The sequence below is a fragment of the Saccopteryx bilineata genome, chromosome 2, assembly GCF_036850765.1.
Source record: "Saccopteryx bilineata isolate mSacBil1 chromosome 2, mSacBil1_pri_phased_curated, whole genome shotgun sequence".
Lineage (NCBI taxonomy): Eukaryota > Metazoa > Chordata > Mammalia > Chiroptera > Emballonuridae > Saccopteryx > Saccopteryx bilineata.
Window position 1 is genome coordinate 177172780 of NC_089491.1, and position 20972 is coordinate 177193751.

General features: G+C 50.0%; 3 protein-coding genes across 3 annotated transcripts; 1 reads left to right on the forward strand and 2 right to left on the reverse strand.

Moving 5' to 3' along the window:
• Positions 1–92: 92 nt before the first annotated feature.
• On the reverse strand, positions 93–3629 carry CDK4 (cyclin dependent kinase 4). Its single transcript, XM_066258846.1, has 8 exons — positions 3373–3629; positions 2682–2918; positions 2388–2523; positions 2104–2271; positions 1840–1949; positions 1231–1281; positions 934–1069; positions 93–681 (listed from the first exon to the last, which is right to left on the reverse strand). Exons 2-8 carry the CDS (start codon positions 2897–2899, stop codon positions 589–591), a joined length of 912 nt encoding a protein of 303 aa, XP_066114943.1. The 5' UTR covers positions 2900–2918; positions 3373–3629; the 3' UTR covers positions 93–588.
• A 4319-nt stretch (positions 3630–7948) lies between these two features.
• On the forward strand, positions 7949–13105 carry MARCHF9 (membrane associated ring-CH-type finger 9). The gene is made up of 4 exons (XM_066258850.1): positions 7949–8804; positions 9851–10006; positions 10843–11035; positions 11295–13105. Exons 1-4 carry the CDS (start codon positions 8448–8450, stop codon positions 11627–11629), a joined length of 1041 nt encoding a protein of 346 aa, XP_066114947.1. The 5' UTR covers positions 7949–8447; the 3' UTR covers positions 11630–13105.
• Positions 13106–15021: 1916 nt separating this feature from the next.
• CYP27B1 (cytochrome P450 family 27 subfamily B member 1) lies at positions 15022–19947 on the reverse strand. The gene is made up of 9 exons (XM_066254891.1): positions 19735–19947; positions 18906–19096; positions 18202–18404; positions 17908–18108; positions 17652–17824; positions 17046–17218; positions 16769–16847; positions 16282–16479; positions 15022–15944 (listed from the first exon to the last, which is right to left on the reverse strand). Exons 1-9 carry the CDS (start codon positions 19918–19920, stop codon positions 15831–15833), a joined length of 1518 nt encoding a protein of 505 aa, XP_066110988.1. The 5' UTR covers positions 19921–19947; the 3' UTR covers positions 15022–15830.
• Between the last annotated feature and the right edge of the window lie 1025 nt (positions 19948–20972).

Below are 20972 nucleotides of genomic sequence, written 5' to 3' on the forward strand. Positions count from 1 at the left end.
TTTCTTGTATTAAGCAAGACCCAATTTGGGGAAAGTTCAGTGAATATAAAAATAAAAGCCATTTAAATTCCAAATTCAAAGAAGCAAACTAAATGCCTTGTCTTCTGTTTACCAGTTGAAGGGCTCCATTGACTATATAGGCCTTGCAACCCTAAGGAGAATCTTTAAGATTCTGCTGGGAAGTCCATCTTCCAAATGGTTTTCTCAAATCCCCAAATGTCAAAGCCAATCAGAGGAAGAAACATTAAAAAAATAATAAAATAAAAAGACCGTATTTCTGTTTTGTTCTTTCCTGTATAAAAAAGGGTATCAATATAAAGGTAAGGACAGGGAAAACAAGGGGCGGGACACCTTGGTGTAACGAAATAGGAAAGCAGAAGGATAAGCCTCAAAATGAGGGAAGGGCGGGGATGTCATTAAGGCAGCCAACAAGATCTTCTCTGTAAAAAGTTGGAGGCGGCATCTGCACAGCCGCAGATATAAAAAGGCACAGAGGACCTCCTCAGTGGGGGGCTCCCGACGCTAGTGTTCAAAGGAAGGTAAGTGACGGCTTCTCTTGTCTCGGTTCTGTTGCAGCCACTCCATTGCTCACTCAGGATTACCTTCTGCCTTTTGTAGATAAGGGTGCTGCAGGGCTCGGAAGGCAGAGGTTCGCTTGTGTGGGTTAAAAGTCAGCATCTCCTGAAAAGGGAGGCAAAGGTCAGACAACCATGGAAAAAAAAAAAAAAAGAGAGAGACTTGCTCACCCCCAACAATACCTAAGATGGGCTATTTTCTACATTCCTCTTTGTGGACAGCCAGTCACAGTAGTAATAAAGACACTAGCCCATCCACCAACCAAGTCTCAGGAATGATAGTTTCAGTCCCTTTTCCACTACTACATTTTTAACCCCGATCTCAACCCATGCCCAAACCCAAACCCAAACCCAGTACCAGCAACAGCTGTGCTCCAGACTCCTCCATCCCAGGTATCACCGACTGCACTGGGCGGGGCCCTCTGGGGGAAAAGGCTCCTCGGGGTAGAGACACATCTCTGGGCCAGTCATCCTCTGGGGGCAGCCCAATCAGGCTACGGGGAACAGGAGGAACTCAGGTCAGGGGTGTGTGTGTCAGGGAGCCACTGCTTCTCCATCCTCCATCTCCAAGGGCAGAACCAGTTGCCACCCAGGGCTCAGCAGTAGAAAAAAAGACTCAGAATAAGAAACTTTTTTCCCCTTGCCAATCACTTACTCAAAGATTTTGCCTAACTGGTCAGCTTCAGAATTTCCACAGAAGAGAGGCCTAAGGTGAGAAGGGACACAGGTAGCAGTCATTTTGAAAGATATAATAAAAAGGTTATTGCTTGGTGGCTTAAAGCAGAGAATATGGCAACTAAAGGGATAATAAGTTCCTAATTCCAAGATATTTCAGAGCTTCTGGTGATGGACAAGGTGGTCAATAACACTCATATGAAAGAATGGACAGGGTATGAATATAATTTATAAGAGATTTAGGAAATTCAGTCCTAGCCAGGTAGTTCAATGGATAAAGCATTGTTCCAGCACGCCAAGGTTTCAGGTTTGATCCCTGGTCAGGGCATGAACCAGAAGCAATCTATGAGTATACAACTAAATGGAACAACTAAGTGGAACAGCGAGTTGATGCCTCTTTTCCTTCCCCTCCCTCCCTCCCTCCCTCTCAAATCAGTGGGAAATAAATAAATAAAATGATTCTTAAAAAAAACACAATTGATTTTAAGGAATCATTTTTTTCCTTATAGTTAATAACTTTTCAATCCACTTAAAAGAAAAAGAGAGTTGGAAAATTCAAAATTGTTCAGGATACTCTTGGGTCCCATACTTTCGACAAAACATCTCTGCAAAGATACAGCCAACACTCCATAAATCCACAGGTGTTGCATACGTAGATTGCAGAAGAACTTCTGGAGCACGGTACCACAGTGTAACAACCTAATGGGAATAAGAAGAGTGGATGAGGGCCCTATGGTCACCATAAAGCACAACTGCTTAACCAATGTCATGAAACATGACTTCTCAACTGCTATGGGCAATCAGCCTCCTACTCCCAACCAGAACCTGTCTTGGCTACCATCTTTCTACTGACCACAGGTGTAAGTGCCATCTGGTAGCTGTAGATTCTGGCCAGGCCAAAGTCAGCCAGCTTGACTGTGCCACCACTTGTCACCAGAATGTTCTCTGGTTTTAGGTCTCGGTGAACAATGCAGTTTGCATGAAGGAAATCCAGGCCTCTTAGAAACTGCCGCATCAGATCCTGGTTTGGAAGGGAGAGGTACAAAGGAACTGAAAACTAGGCACCATACCTGAAATCAACAGCTTCTACTGCAAAGGTTTCCATTTACGTCTCATTGTCTGCCTATCCTGACTCACCTTGATGGTCTCCACTGGCAAGCCTGGAGGGGGTGCCTTGTCCAGATACGTCCTTAGGTCTTGGTCCACATGCTCAAACACTAGGGTCACTTTGGTCTCCCGGTCAGTTCGGGACGTGGCACAGACATCCATCAGCCTGGCCAGAACAAATGATCAGTCACCGACTAAGCAATCCCTTTGGCCCCAACATGGCCTTCCCTATTTCCTCAGGGTCCCCACTTCTCTCTTGACCACAACTCCCCACCTATAGGACTTTCCCCCTTACTACCCCCTCCCCACCCTCCAACTTCTCACCGGACAACATTGGGATGCTCAAAAGCCTCCAGCCTTCTCAATAAGGCCACCTCTCGAACTGTGCTGATGGGAAGGCCCCCTCCAGCACCTCCTCCATTGGGGACTCTCACACTCTTGAGGGCCACAAAGTGGCCACTGTGGGGATCACGGGCTTTGTACACCGTCCCATAAGCACCAACACCAATCTCAGCCACTGGTTCATATCGAGGGGTGGCCATTCTCAGATCAGAAGAGACCCTACAAACAGAGGTTCCTATCACCAACATTCCCTTCCACAGTTCGGATGTTAATGAGTTTACAGCAACAAAGTAACTCCCATATGAGACATCCCAAAGACAATACCACCAGCTTCCCTTCCCTTACCCAATCTTCCACGAGCCTCGCCCCTCCGGCAACATAATGACTTTATCCCCAACCCCTTCAGCCACGTGAGGCCCTAGAATTTTTTTTTTTTAAATGCCTTTTCCTTTGGGACCGTCGAGCCCGGCACGAGGAACATTCCACACGACACACCCCCTGCATCAAAGACCCTACACCCCAGCCCCTAAAACTACACCTCCCTACGACCCAAAAGATCAGATTATACCCTGTCCCACCTTCCCGCCCTAGAGCGACCCTTCCGTAACTAGCCCGAATAGGAAGCCACAGTGGACAAGAATGGTCTCCCTTCCTGGGAAGGGGCTGCACTTACTTCACCCTGTGCCAGGACCTGCGGGGGCGGCCCGTTATCCGGACCCGGGAATCGGTTTCTGTGGCGCCATACACTCGAGCTCTGGCCGGAGCAGCTGGACACTACGGGCCAGACAATAGACACAGGCCGCAAACTAGAGCGGCCCCCTTACCCAACCTCGACCATGTGACCCGCTGCCCAAGAGGCGCGCGGAAACCCGGAGGGTGGGGAGGCAAACGCCAGACGTTTAGGGCACGTGACCAACCACCCATGCGCCATGGGGCTGGGAGGGGCTGTGCCCAGTCCGGGGGCGGAGAGAGGGACAGGAATAGCAATAGCAACCACGTGACCTGTTGCTATCCCACGTGACGCGTTGACTTTGCTCTGAGATGCAGAGGTGTGGTTACGACAGAGCACGTGACTAGCTGCCACTACCCAGGCCAGGGATGGGGGCGGGGATGGAGAAGACTAAAGAGGGTGGAGTTCAAGGCGGTGTCCAGAAAACCGAAGTCACCCAGATCCCAATTCCCGGTGCTGCCGTCTCCAGTCTTACTCCTAGTCTCTCACTCTATATTGGGGGCCGTGGAGGGGCTGATTGGGGGACAGGAAGTGGTGCTGTCGCCTTTCTGCTTCATCACCATCGAAGAACATATTCTCATTTGTGTCTTTGTTTCATTCACTCATTCATTCAACAAATTTTTACTGAGTGCTTTTGCTTCACATTTGTGTGTGAGTCGGGTGGGGGTTGTCAGTCTGTCTTTTTGGTGCCTCAGTCACTAACCCTTTGAAGTTGTGATGTTATCTAGATGTAGCCAACTGTGTTGACATATAAAATAGAGAGTAGACAATGCCCATCTAAAGATAAAACTTGGATTAAAGGATTGATGGAAGACAGATTAATACAGTAATCCAACAGGAAGAGGGGCAAGGTAATACTAAGGTGACCAGACCAAACTGTCTTACAATGAAAAGGACAAAAATAAATTGAAAACAATATCAAATAAAAGAAACATTTTATTCATTGCAACAATACACTATAATATGATAAATGCATAATAAAAAACATTTGTAACACTTTATATTGTAATTATGCTTACATGCCTATTAATTTTTAATAATAATTATAAGAAAAAGTACTTATTTAGATACAAATACATCATGTCACACGCAATGGATTGACTCTGCATTGATGGAATACAGACATTTACAGATTAGTCTTCCAATATCAAAAAGGAGGACATGTAGAACACTTTTCGAGGGAGGATGGAATTTACAAAAGGACAATCCTCCTAAAGGAGGATGATTGGTCACCTTAGTAATACCCTCCCCTTTTCTCAATTTCCACCCCTTCCCTGGGAGTGTTGAAGCCGAGACCTTGTGGTATGCCTATAGCAGAGAAGTTTTCAATGATTAGGAAAGAGGAATACTTGATTTTTAAGATTCTTTTCAGCACTGAGATGTTATGATATATGTGTGTATGTGTGTGATGCACAGTTCATATGTAAAGCCAGGAGCCGTGGCCACCATCACAGCAGCCTGGCCCATGCAGGTTTGCATTGGATTCGAACAGTTGGTAAAGAAACAAAGGAGCCAAAAACTGGTGGGCCACCATCTTTAATTCTAGCTTGCACCCGGCGGGCAAGTAAAAACACACACTGGGCTCCAAAACCCACTCACAAAGTGCTCACAAAGCTACTGACTTATCCGAGTTTCCTAGAATTAAAGGTTTTTAGCTCACCAGACTTATTCACCTCTGTTCCCCATCTCCTTCCTTCTCCCTACACAAACTCTGCACTAACTTGCTTCTCACTCAACACTCCGCCATCTTGGCTGCTTCTCCTGGCCTCCTCCACATGGCCTCCTTCTGCTCTCTGCTCTGCTCTCTCCTCTAATGCTAATAATCCCAGGAACCGAGAGCACAAGCCCCCGTTCTGGCCCCATTTTATAGTTTAGCTTCACAACCTTTAATCTAATATACAAAATAGGGATGTCTCTAATACAAAGTCACTTATCAGAGACATGATTGGATTGTACCACCCTACATCAAAAAGGGTGGGAAAGGCTTAATCCCAAAACCAAGCCCCAGGCTACAAGGATTCTGCCTGCCTTTGGCCCAGAGACACACATTAATATCACCTGGGCGACGGCCTCCTCGTGGGCAGCGCCATCTTTAACAAAGTGAGCATAATATATTTTATCTGCCCAACATCATACATAGATGTATATATAGGAATGAACATGTGCAAGGAAGTTACCACAACCACCACCCCAGACCACCACATTACACGAGAATGATTTGTGTCCTTCTGCAAATGTTGTGGCATTTGGGGTTATTGTGCTTCTTTTCTTCCAGTGCAAGCTTATTTAGCCCTTGCCCCTACCCAGAAGACAAATCTTTTCGAAACGACCTCTGCTCACAGATACCTTTAGATGTAGACAACAGGCAGTTTTCTCTTTGGCTTTTCTTTTTTAAGTAAGAAATTTTTTTTTTTAATTTTTATTTTATTTATTCATTTTTAGAGAGGAGAGTGAGAGAGACAGAGAGGGATAGAGAGGAGAGACAGAGAGAAGGGGGGAGGAGCTGGAAGCATCAACTCCCATATGTGCCTTGACCAGGCAAGCCCAGGGTTTCGATCCGGCGACCTCAGCATTTCCAGGTCGACGCTTTATCCACTGCGCCACCACAGGTCAGGCCTCTTTGGCTTTTCTTACCTTACTGGTTTCAACTTCATTTATCTCTCAAGCCACTGTGGGGTTAGGAGTAAGGGAAGGAAGGGACCAGTGTCTCATTTATGACAACTTGTCTAAAATCTGAAACGATTTTATTACTCTATTTGTCACTCCTTACACCCTGACTTCTATTTTTTCCTTTTTAAAAATTCACTTTTAGAGAGGAGAGGGGGGGGGGGGGAAGAGCAGGAAGCATCAACTCCCATATATGCCTTGACCAGGCAAGCCCAGGGTTTCAAACTGGCAACCTCAGCATTCCAGGTTGATGCTTTATTATCCATTGGGCCACCACAGGTCAGGCTACTTATATTCACATTAACCATCTGGCTGAGGATGTAAGAATTCAGACTTGTGATGAATATAAATCATGCTCCAGGGCAAAACGGAAGACATGTCAGTAGAGATTCTTCTTTTTGTATTCTGATGGCTAAAACTCTGGGCCCTTGCTGATAAGGGCTGCTGGGACTAGTAAGGAAAACCTCAAGGTCTGAACTAGGTGAGGGGTTTATGAGGTGAATGTTTCACTGGCTATCTTATCAGGACTGGTTGTTTTGTAAACCTTCTGGAAGGCCGGCTCTGAGTGAGTCAAACTTTCTCTGTGGTAGAGTTCACTTCAGCTTCACCTTCCACATAAGCCCATCACAGCTCACTGTCTTTACAAGTCATCCTCAAAAAGTGAAGGGAGTAAGCAAAATATATATATAATGTATGTTATATATTATTGTGCAGAGAGAGAGAGAGATAACAGTGTGGTGATAGCCAGAGGGAAGGAGCGTAGGGTTTGAATGGTCGTGGGCAAAGTAGGTATAAATGGGGACAGAAAGAGACTTTGCTTTGGGCGGTGGGTGCATGATGCAGTGTGCAAATGTCTTGTTGACTTGTACAGTTGAAATTTATATGGTTTTGTGAACCAGTGTCACCCCAATAAATTCAATAAAAAAGAAGTTATCCTTTATGTTGCCTTTTTCTGATTCCTTCATCCATCCATCCAATGCATTTCAATGCTTCATAAAAGCATTACTCTCCTTAATCACGTTCTATTGAGGAGCCTTAGTTTGGCAGTCTGTCCCTGGCTCCATACCCTTGCCTTCTGTTAATTACTCTTTTACTAATTAATTTTCCCCCCAGTATATCTAACCCAATGGGCTTCCCTGGAATCCCTTTTCTCTCAGACCTGGAAAAGGGAGAAAAGAGGTAGTGAGTGTAATGCAGAAATAGTAAGGGGGTAGAACTGGTTCTCAGGGTCAAAGCCCCCAGAAAGGCAAAGAGCTGTGTGTGTGTGTGTCTGGTGCGGGGTATAGTATCCATTTCAGTGTAGTGGTGGTGAGGGCAGGAGAATGCCAGAAAAGACATTCCCATCCACTCCTGTCTCTCTTGCTTTCCCACCTATCTCACACATTACAATCACACACTTCACTTAGTCTCTCATGCAATCAGATTCCATCCCTTATACTCTCCTCTCTTCCACATCCGACACCATGCACATTTTCCAGTCTTTGTGTAAAACTGTTTACTGTTTGAGTCCATCTCTTACTCACTTCCCTCACATCCTAGACCCTTGCATAGCTTCTCTGCACACTCCCATTTTACACAAGCCTCTCCCTTTCTGGCGCACCTGCGTCTTTGAGCCCTCACCTTCAATCCTTACCCGTTCACACACCTATTGTACCAGTGTGCACACTCCCCTTTCCTGGCCACTCCCCTCCCTTCGTCCACCCCCGGGCTCGCACACTCGCCTCCGCCTCTAGGGACACCTGCTTGTTCCAGGCTAGGAGGGGATGCGCAGCCGCGGCCACTTCTCCTCCACTCCCCTCTCCCCGCCCCGCCCCTCCCTTCATCCCTCACCGGCTCCCGCCCCGCCCGCCCGCCGCCCCGGGGGGGGGGGGGGGTCTCCGCCGCCGCCGCCGCCGCCGCCGCCGCCGCCGGAAGGAGCCGCCATTTGCCACCGCCGAGAGCACGGGCCGAGCCGAGCCGGGGTCCGGAGCCGGAGCGGGACTGGGGCCAGAAGGACGGCGATGGGGGGCGGCTCCGCCGCCGCAGGAGGATCCGGGCGCATAATCCCGGGGGCCAGGCCCGCTCCGGACCCAGACCCACGGGGCGCGGCACCCTGAGCCCCCCTCCCCGCCCACTGCCCCGGCCATGGCCGCCCGCCCTGCCACCCCAGGGCCGCCAGCCCTCACCGCCCCACAAGCCCCGGAGCCCCGGCGGTGGCAGCAGTGAACGGAGCTCTCAGGCCCGGAAGACCCCGGCGGGGCTCGGTTCTCCAGCGGGCGCCCCCTTTCCGGCCCTGTCCTCTCCCTCCCTCCCCCACCCCCCCGCCAGAGAGCCCCTTTGCACGCCGCTCCCCGTCCCCCGGCGACCGGACGATGCTTAAGTCTCGGCTCCGCATGTTCCTGAACGAGCTGAAGCTGCTGGTGCTGACTGGCGGGGGGCGGCCCCGGGCCGAGCCGCAGCCCCGGGGGGGCGGGGGAGGCGGCTGCGGCTGGGCACCCTTCGCCGGCTGCTCGACCCGGGACGGCGACGGCGACGAAGAGGAGTACTACGGGTCGGAGCCGCGGGTCCGGGGCCTGGCCGGCGACAAAGAGCCGCGGGCCGGACCCCCGCCGCCTCCTGCGCCGCCGCCCCCGCCCCCGGGCGCGCTGGACGCCCTGTCGCTCAGCAGCAGCCTGGACAGCGGGCTCCGAACCCCCCAGTGCCGAATCTGCTTCCAAGGCCCTGAGCAGGTCAGAGCTGGGCACTCCGCGAGGCGGGGCGTGGTGGGGCGCGCACCTGGGGCGCCCGGGACTCCGCGAAGAGGGGGCGGGGCCTGAGGAGGCTAGACGGGACCCAGGACCTGAGTAGGAACAGGGTGAGGCTTGGGGGGGGGGCTGGCTGGAGACTCCCCGCGCGTCTATTTGGGGTGGAGTGGGTCAGGAATCCCCAGGAAGGGGTGGGGCTTTCTCCTGGCAGGGCCCCAAATCCTTCTCACCCATTAACGGGGACAGCCTTTCTCCCCTACTTCTCTCACCCCAGGGTCTTTGTAGGCTGAAGAGGTGGGCAGAGGAAAGTGTTTTTGTTCCCATCTTGAAGGGAGTGGCACTGCCGACGCCCTTGCCTCATTCAGTATTTCTCTTCGTGGGGCACTTTTCTTCACTTCCCATTCTGCAACTTTTCATATCATTCCGAAGAGTACTTTATGTTTAAATGTTAGGGACAAACGTGCCTCGGGATAGTGCTGGGAATGTCTATATGTCGTGAGAAATTATTCCTTCACTAAAAGGGGGATCACCCTCAAAAAAATAAAGGGGAACCTCATCTAAGCCCACCCCAGGATTTCTCCCTTTTGATGCTCGGAAACGGAGAAGTAACTTATCCCAGTCTGTACCACATTTGTGAAATACTTTACAATGATGGAGCTAGGGAGGAAGACATGGCTCTGAAGCCCTAAACCCTAACCTTCCAGATCCTAAGGGGTAGCCTTCCATTTGGCAAGCTTTAAAGACCACCCTCTCCAAATTCTAGGAAAATAAAAGACCCAGTTTCCCCTGCCCACCCCAATCCCTTTTCAGCCCTCATCGATTTGGTCAGGGAAGTTTACCTTGAGCTCTAACTTTTGTCTTTTGTGCTGAATGAAGCCTTAGCCTGTTGCCCTGTTTTGGGTGAAAGGCCTGAGCTTTTTTTAAGTTGGGAGAACGACTGACCTGGAGAGGAGGTTTTCCTCTCCCAGAGCATAGAGGAGTGGGGTCCGGGTGTTGATAGCTGACAGGAACCCTCGTCACTCTTCCTCCAGGGGGAGCTCCTGAGCCCCTGCCGCTGCGACGGCTCTGTGCGCTGCACACACCAGCCCTGCCTCATTCGCTGGATCAGTGAGAGGGGCTCCTGGAGCTGTGAACTCTGCTACTTCAAGTATCAGGTCCTGGCGATCAGCACCAAGAACCCACTGCAGGTGAGATGCAAGGAAAGCACTCTCAGATTGGGGCAAGGACCTTTCAGCAATTAGAATCAGGAACCCTTCAGGGAACCAATTTCATCCATTTACTTACCTTACTGACCCTACCACAATTTCCTGTCTGGCTGTAAACCCTCCCTTTCTTTCTTTATTTACAAAGATATTATTGGGTGCCACCTGTATTTCAGGTACTGTTGTAGGCACTGTGTCAACAAAAAAGGAAAGGATGATAATGTCAGTGATACATGCAGTGTTTTCTTTGTATCTGGCTCTTGGTATGTATTAATTCTTCTAATCTTCCTAATCTATTAGTTATATACCATTTTTATTCCCATTTAAAAAAATTATTTTTAATTTTAGAGAGAGAGGAAGGGAGAGAGAGAAAAAAGAGAAACATCGATTTGTTGTTCCACTTATTTATGCATTCATTGGTTGATTCTTGTATGTACCCTGACCATGGATCTAATGCACACTAACCAACTGAGCTACTTTGCCAGGGCCATATTATCCCTGTTGTAAAGATAGATGCACAGACAGACTTGAAAACTTGCCTAAGGTTACTTAGCCGGAAGTGATGGAGTTAGAATTTGGAATTCAAACCTAGATGGTCTGTCTTTGGAGCACTGATCCTGCCTTTCTAAACTGAGGTAAACAAATGGTCTCAACATGAGCAGTGACATGTTCTAGGTTTGATCAAGGCACAGAGGAGACAGATGTTAATCCTGTCTGTCAGGTTCCAGGAAGACTCCTGGAGAATCCTCCTCTTCAGGGCCACCCATCACCCAGCCTTCCATCTCTTTCTGTGACTTTTTGGAGCCCTTTCTCCCACACAGTGGCAGGCCATCTCCCTGACGGTCATTGAGAAGGTCCAGATTGCAGCCATAGTTCTGGGCTCTCTCTTCCTCGTCGCCAGCATCTCCTGGCTCATCTGGTCCTCACTCAGCCCTTCAGCCAAGTGGCAACGGCAGGATCTGCTCTTTCAGATCTGCTACGGCATGTATGGCTTCATGGATGTCGTCTGCATAGGTGAGGACTTCCCTCTCCCTTTACCTGATGAGCATCTTCCTCTAACTCATACACTTCACTTTCCCTACCCATTCCCTCAGTTTTATAGCCACATTTTCTACCATTGAGAGCCTTAAGGGCTATCGTGCTGCCCCTCACTTCCCAGCTTCTCCAAGCCTTTTACCACCCTGTCTCCTCACTCCAGAAAATACTTGCCTAAGCACTTCTGGCCTAGGTCTGGGCAGCCGTTGACCCTGAATATCTTACCCCTCTTGCTCAGGCCTCATCGTCCATGAAGGCTCCTCTGTCTACCGCATCTTCAAGCGTTGGCAGGCAGTGAACCAGCAGTGGAAAGTCCTGAATTATGACAAGACCAAGGACATAGGTGGAGATGCAGGGGGAGGGATGGCAGGGAAGCAGGGCCCCAGGACCTCACGGACGGGCCCTCCATCTGGGGCCGCCAGCCGCCCCCCAGCTGCCCAGCGCATGCGGACGCTCTTGCCTCAGCGCTGTGGTTACACAATACTACACCTCCTTGGACAGCTGCGGCCACCAGATGCGCGTTCCAGTTCCCATTCTGGACGAGAGGTTGTCATGAGGGTCACCACAGTCTGAATTGGACTCCGGGAGCAGGGATCTTAGGTCAGTGCATCAGTCAGAGATGAGCTATCATGGCTGCTGGAGGTACCACCTGGACAAGATGTTTGGGGCACACTGTTCCCACCACTGAGGATCTCTACAGGCAGCCTCAAGCTGAAGACATTGTCTGCCCACTGGATAGAGACACTTGGATGACATTCCAGCCCCCACTGACAGCTACGCACACTTATTCTGGGGCAGCCAGTGGGCAAGTGGGGAGAGCAGCTTTTCTTCCCTAGAGAACCGTCCTTACCTCAGCTCCTAGGGCCTCCAGCCCCTCGGCTCTACCATGATGACTTGGTGAGGGGATACCAATGCCAGAAGAAAGAGGGCTTAGACCCCCTCACCCCCACCCTATGGCCACAGGGCAGCTGGCAATAAGACTACTATACATTGACCTCCCGTTCCCTGCATGAGGGTGGGGGGGGGGAGGGACGGACTTCCCCTGCTCTGCCCCCCATTGCATGGGGGGAGGGCATAAAGAATCATTTATATGCACGCAGAGACTCCTTTCTCATGTGGGGCTTTTCTGAAGGATTGGGAGGTACGGGGAGGTTTCTCTGTAGAGGTTCAAAATCCCAATTGCAGCAGTGGGTTCTGAGTAATTACCACTTGCTGGTGAATGATTCATATTGGCTGCTACATGGCAGTGCTCAGAGGTATCTAAAGGGTGGACCTACCAACTCCAAGTTGTGTGATTTAGAAAAAAAAATATCTCCACTGTAGTTTTCCTGTCTACCTCCTAGGGTTGGAATGAGGATAAATAACGGACAGGGTGAATGCCATTGCAAAGAAAATCAGTGATGGCATAAAAAGATTTCTATACTAGATGATGGTCCATTTATTTCCAATAATAACTGGTTAATGAATTTCAAAATGTGTATTTCATCTGCAGTTGCACAAAGCCCTGGAAATGTGTGTTGAGTGTCATAATAGTAATTATGAGGGAAAATAGGCATTACAAATATGCAGGATGGTGGTTATTTGTAAGAATGAGAAGCACTCCTCCAATCCCCTAAATGGGGCAGGGGAAGGCTGAAGTTCTCTTTCTTGCTGTGGGGATCATTTGGATTCTGTTAGACCTCAGGTAATGTGCTCACTTAGAAAAGTGGTGTGAAGTAAATTTGGACTCATTTGGAATGAGATGAACAAAATTCTTCCGTGATATGAGTCTCCAACTCCAGTTTTAACTTCTGTGCCAGTTCTGGGTCATAGGTCTTGATCCTGGTGTGTCCCAGCTAGCAGTATTAGCTAGAAGGTATTATATATATTATACTTGGAGGCAGCAACATAGAGGGAAATTGATTAGAGAAAAAGTTTGGGAAGGATGTGGGTCAGCTTAGTCTCATCTCTTTCTCCTGAGGCCTTGGAGCTGTGTATTATGTGAGTAATGGTGTCTTTTAAGTGAACTACTCATCAGCAATTAAATTAATTACTTCATGCTTTGCTAAAGTCAGATCTAGAGGCCTTTCCTATTAATAGTCCTTCAATCAGTGAAGGTTCTGCTCTACTTCTTTCCTGGGGATATTTTGGGGAAAATTATTATTTACTAAACGTCATATATCCTTGTCTGGGTAATGATCATTTCCTACGGTGGCCAAAAGGGGGTCATTGCTGCTGTCCATGGTGCTAGCACCCAGACTCCCCTGAGAGTGTAGAAACCAAAGTTGGACTCTGATTTGAGTCATGTGAAAATGTATCACTTCTAGGGATCAAAGTGGAGAGAGAATTGAGGCTGAGTCCCCCATTTTTCTGGTCAAAAAAAATTTTTCCCAGAGAGATAACCCTCCATATTCCCTACTTGGGCTGACAGAAGAGCCAGAATTTACTTATTTGCTATTCACAGAATAGCTGGTGAGGACCAGAAGGGAGACAGCAAATCAGAGTGACTACTAGTGCCTATCCTGGCAGATAGGGTTCAGGTAGGTATGACACAGTAGGGTTTCCTGTATCAAGTCTGGGCTGTCACCTGTGATGACCCCACATGGAAGTTTAAACAATCCCAAGACCGCAGGCACACAAACACACTGTCTCTGTTTCCACTCTGGGTCCTAAAACCAGGCCAAATGAGAGAGTATGTTGTTCTTCCTTTCAGCACCATTGGATATCTTGGTATGGGGGTTGGGACCAGCAATCGGTACAGTCTCCTATCCTTCCCTTTTCCAACTTAAAGAGATTCTTGTTCAGGAAAGGGGTCATAGAAACTGTTGCTCTCCTCAAGTGAGCAGTCCAAGTTGCCCAGTGAGGAGTGTGGGTATGTAGAATCCTCATCATGGAGTCCAGGGGAAAGATTCTGAGAGGATTTGTGACTTTATTCTCTCTCAAAGCTCAAATCTGCTAAAAAATCAGGTTACCGAGATTCGAGTTGAGTTTAGAGATAGGGGAGTGAGGGTTGAAAGTGAGTATAGTAGAGAAGGGGTTAAGAGAAGGGACAGTAAAGGCAAACTCTGCTCTCTGCACAGAGCCTTGGATACAACCTGTCCCTCTGTAGATCATACCTAAATAGATACTTCCCAGGTTTGAAGGCTCATGGAGTTTCTGTGATCACGGAACCATGTCTAGGGCAAGGGGCTGAGGTAGTGGGGAGGAGGAGGAAGTGTGAAGTGAATTCTCCATCTACATCTAGCTAATTGGAATGGGGTGTAGTGGGGAGCAGGGGAAGGTAGGCAAGTCCGGACACAGGGAAGGTAATCTGGGTTTCAGAGCTGTGGGGAGTATGCTGAGAGATTTATTTGTATGGAAGATGAGTTAATTGGTATATATCACAAGGAGAGAACTGTGTCCAACTTCTGGGCTGGGGTAGGGGGCAAAGAGTGCTGACTCAGGGAAACGGAGGCTTCCTCTGCCCTGCCCACTTCTGCCTTGGTGCCCCAGGGCTCTGGCCACACGGAGCTCCCACACGGAGCTTTCATCATGTCTGACTTCACTTCTCTGCCTGAATCCCTGTCTTTCTTCAAAGGAAATGACCTTGGAGTAATTTTTCCAGAGAGGGCAGAATAGCCAATCTAGGAAGTCCTTCAGTCCAGGTTCTAAAACTACTTCTACCAAAGAGTCAGCTGCCTCTGGCCATCTCTGCTAATCCCTAGCTCCTGATCCATTTTTACAGCCTAGCCCTTGTGGTTCCTTTTCACAACCCCACCCCCTTAGCCTCTTCCAGGGAGCCAGACTTGGCTGTTCCCACTCCAGACAGAAATGTGTCTGGGCTTGTGATGCAAACTCCTCTTCCAGGTGTCTAGACCTCCCATGTTACAGGGTCACTCCCAGGGTCTGAGAAACCAAGCTTGGGGATTTGAGTGAGGATCTTGCCTCCAGGTCTTGTAGGAACTGAGAGTGGGAGAGAAGTAAGTAAAAAGTTAAGGAGAGAAAAAATAATTTTTTTTATTTCAAAACTGACAATTTAAAGTTTTAATATATAAAAGAAAGGCACACACAGAGACAGGTCTAGAGATGTTTCTGCCTGGGAACTAAGTGTTTGGCAAGCCAACCTAATAGTGACCAGAGAAGCAAAAATAGTTTTTATAATACCTTCAACCAGGCAAGGGCAAGGGGCAGGGTGAGGAAGGAATGAGGTTGACAGAGCCTGGTAAACTGCTCGCTCCTTCTGCCACATGGTTCAGATTCAATCTGAGAATTTGTGTGGTGTCACCTAGCCTGTGGGTCGCAACCCCGGCGGGGGTCGAACGACTAAAACACAGGGGACGCCTAAAGCCACAGGTTGAGAACCGCTGGAATAAGGCTTCATCCTTTCTCTCAAACAGCTCACATGCAAGGAGAAAGAACCAATCAGGTGCAGACCAGATGCACAATTACTTGGCTCATGTCATACTAAGAGCATAGCCAGCAGCATCAGTGAATACAGTGGAAGCCCAAAAGGGCAGTGGTGGAATTCTTCTTCAAGTAACCCAGCATTATCAGTTAAAATCTGAGTTGGCCCTTGAAGGATGCATATAATATGACCGGGAGAAGAGCTGAGCAGGCAGAAGGACTATGGTTTTCTCCAGGCCTGCTAAATCAGGCCAAGTGCATACTTCACACCTTGGTCAGGGCTGCCCCAAACAATTTGCTATGGTCATTCTGACTAGTTTGATCAGATAGACAGGTCTCAGGGGAAATACACATCTCTTGGTCTTGTGCATAATAAACCCCTATGATGAGAGAAAGTCCTCCTTCCACAGGACTATCTGTCCACAAACTGTAGATTGATGCTCCTTTCAGGTACCAGTACAGTCCGGGTCATGGGTCTGATTGGAGCAGCACCTGGCTCAGGCTTTACTTCAAAGTGAGTCAAGATCTGAAAAGGAGGAAGAAAGCTATCAATATGGGAAGGGTATACAATGGTGGGCTTTTTTGGTCATGGCTATTATGAGTGTTAGGATGGTCAAGGTTGGAGTGGCACCTGTGGCTAGTAATGGACTTCTTGGTTAATCAGGATAAGGGATTATGGCATGGAAAAAGTCCAAATATTCTCACTCCCTTTTCAGGCCTATAATGGGGCTAAAAATTTCAGAGAATTAGATCTACCAAGTCTTAAATGTTTTCCTATGCTTGTCAGGAGAAGAGCTTGCAGCTTTAGAGAGTTAGAGTCTTTCTCATCTGGAAAAGGTAGAATGTATGTCCAGATTACTCACCTTGGCCAAAGCCATTTGCAGTTCAAGCTCTGCCAGGCGTCTCCCCATGCAACTGCGCTTGCCAAAACCAAAGGGAAGAGAAGCAAATGGGTGGGGGACTGGATCTCCCCCCAGCCAGCGAGCTGGACGAAAAGTATTTGGCTCTGGGAAGTGGGCAGGGTCCCTTGAAGTGGCATAGTGACACAGAGTGATCAGCGTCTGGTGAGAGAGGAACATAAACTTGTCAATTTGGGCCAAGGAATTCAGGGAGGGACATGGGGAAGAGGCTATATGGACTGGGATGAAGGCAGGCTCCTCTGGTGGGTGATGGGGAAATTTTCTGGGGCTGTTTTTGGAATGAGTTCTCCACTATCCCATTATACCCCTGAGAGAAGCATTCATGCTGAGGGGAGGGTTTGAAGAGCTTATGTAGAGTTGTTTGAGAACAGGAGCAGGGTCAAGATAGTGAGGGATGGCTTAGCAAAATGGACCCATAGGCTCTACTCACATTTTTTGGGATAATATAATCACCTACACGAATATCTTTGTCTGGAACACGGGAATTTCCAGGTACTACAGGGTACAGTCTGGGTTGCAGAGCACAAGGAGAGAGAGAAAGGTGAGGCTGAGGGCCATTAGCCTCCCTCTCATAGCGGCAACTTCCAAACCCATTCTTGACTAGAACTAGAATACCATTTTCCTCTGCTCTCTCCCTGCTCCCATCTACCATCTGCTTCCCCAGCCCTAACCCAGCATTTTCTCTAGCTTCTCTCTTGCCCCCTCACCTTAGCACTTCCTTGATGACCGCCTTCAGCAGGGGCAACTGGGACAGAGCCATGGCTGAGGACTGTGCATTAGACCCCTGGCCCAAAGCAGCTGTGATCTCAGAGTGGAGCGCTGTCTGGACCTTGGGGTGCCGAGAGAGTTCATATAAAGCCCAGGAGAGCGTGTTGGACACCTGAAAGGACAGGTGAGAGCATCGGAGGTATTAAGAGTGGGGAACCAGCCTGACCTGTGGTGGCGCAGTGGATAAAGCGTCGACCTGGAAATGCTGAGGTCGCTGGTTCGAAACCCTGGGCTTGCCCAGTCAAGGCACATATGTGAGTTGATGCTTCCTGCTCCTCCCCCCCTTCTCTCTCTCCTCTCTCTCTCTCCCCCTCTCTCTCTCCTTTCTAAAATGAATAAATAAAAAAACATTTAAAAATGTAAAAAAAAAAAAAAAAAAAAGAGTGGGGAACCAGTATAGGGAGGAGAATATGAAGCTGTCTGGAGCACAAGAGTTGCTATCCCAAGCTGTTCTACAGGGCCAGAGTGAGTCCTCTGTAGCAGAACTGAGACTGCAGAGGCTAAGCTCTGAAAGCGGGGCTTATAACATAGATGGAGAACTTTACCGTGTCCACTCCGGCCAGTAGCAGCTCTGTCACATTCCCCAGGATGGAAGGGGCAGGCAACTCTTTCTGGAACAGGAAGCAGGTGAGGTGTGCCCCAGATCCCACGTCCTCCTCACGCCTTCCCTGGCTCCTTATAGCTATCTCGGCCTCTCGCAGCTCCACGTGATGCTGAGCTGCGTGGGGAGAAGGTGCTGGTATGCCTCACTATCCCTGAACACCTTTACGTCCCCGTTTCCACTTCATTTTTGCGCCTTACCAAATGCAAACATCTGGTCCCAGTCTTGGCAGAGGCGGCTCCAGGGTCCCGGTACAAGGCGGTGCAGCCAGTTGGGCATCGCCATGGTCAAAAGTGTGGATACAAACACAGATCCCACGGCGCGGATAAAGTTCTCTGTATCTGGAGGCACTTCAGCCTCCAAGCAGCCCAGGCGCGAACCTAGCAGCACCGCGGCTATGCCTGGCCGGGAGGGGGCGCTGTCAGGACACGGGGAGACACCCCCACCACCGGCCGGTACCTCCTAAGCTTGCCCCGAACTGTCTGGGGACTCACCTTCTAGTCCAAACTTGTAAAACTCTCCGGCTACATCACGAACCAGCGTGGGCGGCCCCGCGCCGCGTCCCCGTTGGTGCTGCAGTCGCCGGACAAGGTCAAGAACCACATCTTCCAGGGTCCTGGCATAGCTGGCGGCTGCTTGAGGCCGGAGGAGGAGTGGAGCAAGAATGCTGCGGAGCTTCTGCCATTCTTCTCCTTCCCTGCGAGGGGCGGGGGGCGGAGAAGGGGCGCATCAGGGCAGATGCGGCGTGTGGAGGCTGCTCAACGCGGTTGGCTGAGGTTCGGAACGTGTTCGGCTTGGCTTGCTGGGGAAGGCTTGTGTCTTGCTCCCTGGGGGTACAGAAACCTGCCCCTGCCAGCGCCTGCTTTTCATTCTCTTTCTTCGTTACTCATTTCCTGTCCCAGAGGGGCCTGGGTTCCTGGGTGACCTGAGTCACAGAATCTTACATCCCATCGGGATCCCGGCATCCTAACCCCTTTTGACAGGACCCAGGATTTTGGCCTAGAAGATAAGGTGGGGGTGGAAGCGAGGGCTGGGCTCTCTACCTGAGCTTGGGCGAAACAGACTGGGGTGGAAACCCCTATTTGCCAGAGTCTGTGAGAAACAGCCGCCCTTCCTCCACACCCCAGACGGTCTCCAGACCCGCCACAGGAGATGGACACAGTAGGGCTTATGGGCTTTCGGGCCAGAGAGGACTCACGCGGTGAGTAGTCCGCAAGCCCGCTTTCGCCGGCGACGGTGCTCAGCCCACGATGAGAAGCTGCAGCGCTCGGGCCGAGGGCCCTCCTGTCGCAGCAGCTGCTCGATGAGTGAAGGGGCCGCCACGTACACCGTGCGCACCTTCCCAAAGCTGGCCAACCACACGGGTCCGAAGCGCGAGGCACCCTGCACCTGGGGGAATGGGCGCGGCGACCACTGATACAGGGGCAGGGAACTCCCAGCTAGGCGCGTGCTAACGCCAAGGGCGTTGCCTGGGTTTTATAAGGGGGAGCTTCTGCTCCTTCACGAGTTCCCAGCTAGTGTATGGCCCTAATGCTTCAAACACGTCCTGTTCTTTCCCCTACTTCTCATCCCTAGAAAGTTTGAGTGTGATAGGTAAAACGGTACTTTGCTTAGATTTTCATTACCTCTACTTGGTCACCTGGGCCAAGCCAAGGCGGAAGAATCCCTAAAAGTTCTTCGCGTGGACTGTTTGTTTCAGGACGAGACCCCCACCCACCCTCCTGAATGTATTGGAACATAGGTAGGTTTAAGCCAAATGCGCGGGGAAAGTGCCGTGCATTTTTGCCTACCGCACACTTGTCCTTAACCTACCCAGCTTCCAGACTTCTGCACCGCGAGAAGGCACTTTTTGAGTGCACTCCTCTGCTGGGTGTCGGGATGGGCTCTGAGCCGCTGGAGCCAAAGTCCCAAATCTCAACTGTCCTTTCTATAATTCATGTGCATTTGATCTCACTGGCCTTCCCTCCCACACTCTGCACTAGTCCATTTCCCCAGCATTCAGTCCCAAGAACAGAGTCCCCCTCTACCTGCAGCTCGTGTAGCCGCGACAACCCCGCCTTGCAGAAAAGTTCAGCAAGGAAACCTGGCGTGGAGGGACCTGGGATGTCAGCCAAGCTCCGGAGCGCTGAGTCAAAGCTTCTGGAGCCCAGTGAGGCGCCCAGCTCAGAAGCGCAGCGGGCGCGATGCAAGGCGAGCTTGAGGGTCTGGGTCATCGTTTGGCTTAAGGAAAGACAAGCTCTTCTAAGTAGGTTGCTTGGGCCTCTATTTAATCCTTGGGCAAGGTAGTGGCGACGCCCCCTCTCCAAGCTACTCAGCCAATCCTCTTCCCTGAGTGGTCCGTGCTGGGAGTGGCATCTACAAACAGTAGGAGGGGCTGAGGCTGACTACACAGCTCCCTTGGGTCTCATGTTGCAATGACCCTCTTGGTAGGGGAGGCCTGCCTCAGTTTCTCTTCCTGGGCTGGTGCCCTAGTCTAGCTGCTGAAGAACTCTTCACAGGAAAGGCTATATAGTTAGATTTAGATGACCAAGATAGAGTCAGACCCCGATAGTCCCACCACTTCCCCAGAGAGCCAGGCCCCTTTGGCTCATTCTCAGGAATTCCCCATCCTGAGCTCCTCCGGGAAGGGCAGCAAGCAGGGAAGAGGCACAGCTGTAGCTGTCCCCATATTCTTGGCTCATCAAGCTTCACCTCTGTATGTGAGCAGAATTTTCTTGAACTACATGACCCCCTCCATGTACCTGACACTAGGCAGATGGCAGGTGAGTTAATAGGGTAAAATGGCTCCTGGAGCCTCAATCTTTGTTTCTTGGTGTGTATGTTCCTTGTGGGTCAACAAGCCCTGTCCTAGCCATGGGAATTTGAAGCTTGAGAAGAAATGACGGAACTTTTGCAAATTAGAAAAGTTCAGAGATTTCACTGGGCTGGCCAGAGCAAGGGCTGAGTGTTCTGAATCTCTAGCTGACTCTGTCCCTTTTGGGGGGCTTTCTATTCAGCAGCTCCTTTCTATTTTTAGCCTCAGAATCCTCCAGTTTAGTTCTCTGCTCTATACTCGTCCACCTCCACAGGCTCTGTGCCAGCCAGTCAGAGAAGTTCTGGAGTAGAAGGTCAACATAAAACAGGAAAGGGTCTCCAACCTCACTCCCTCCCTGGGACTCTTCAGAGATACCCAGTCTCTGGAGCAGATTCCCCAGGTCAAGTCTTAGGCAGGGAGAGGATGGGGAGACACCTGATTTATACTCTAGCCTCCCTGAGATATAGCAGC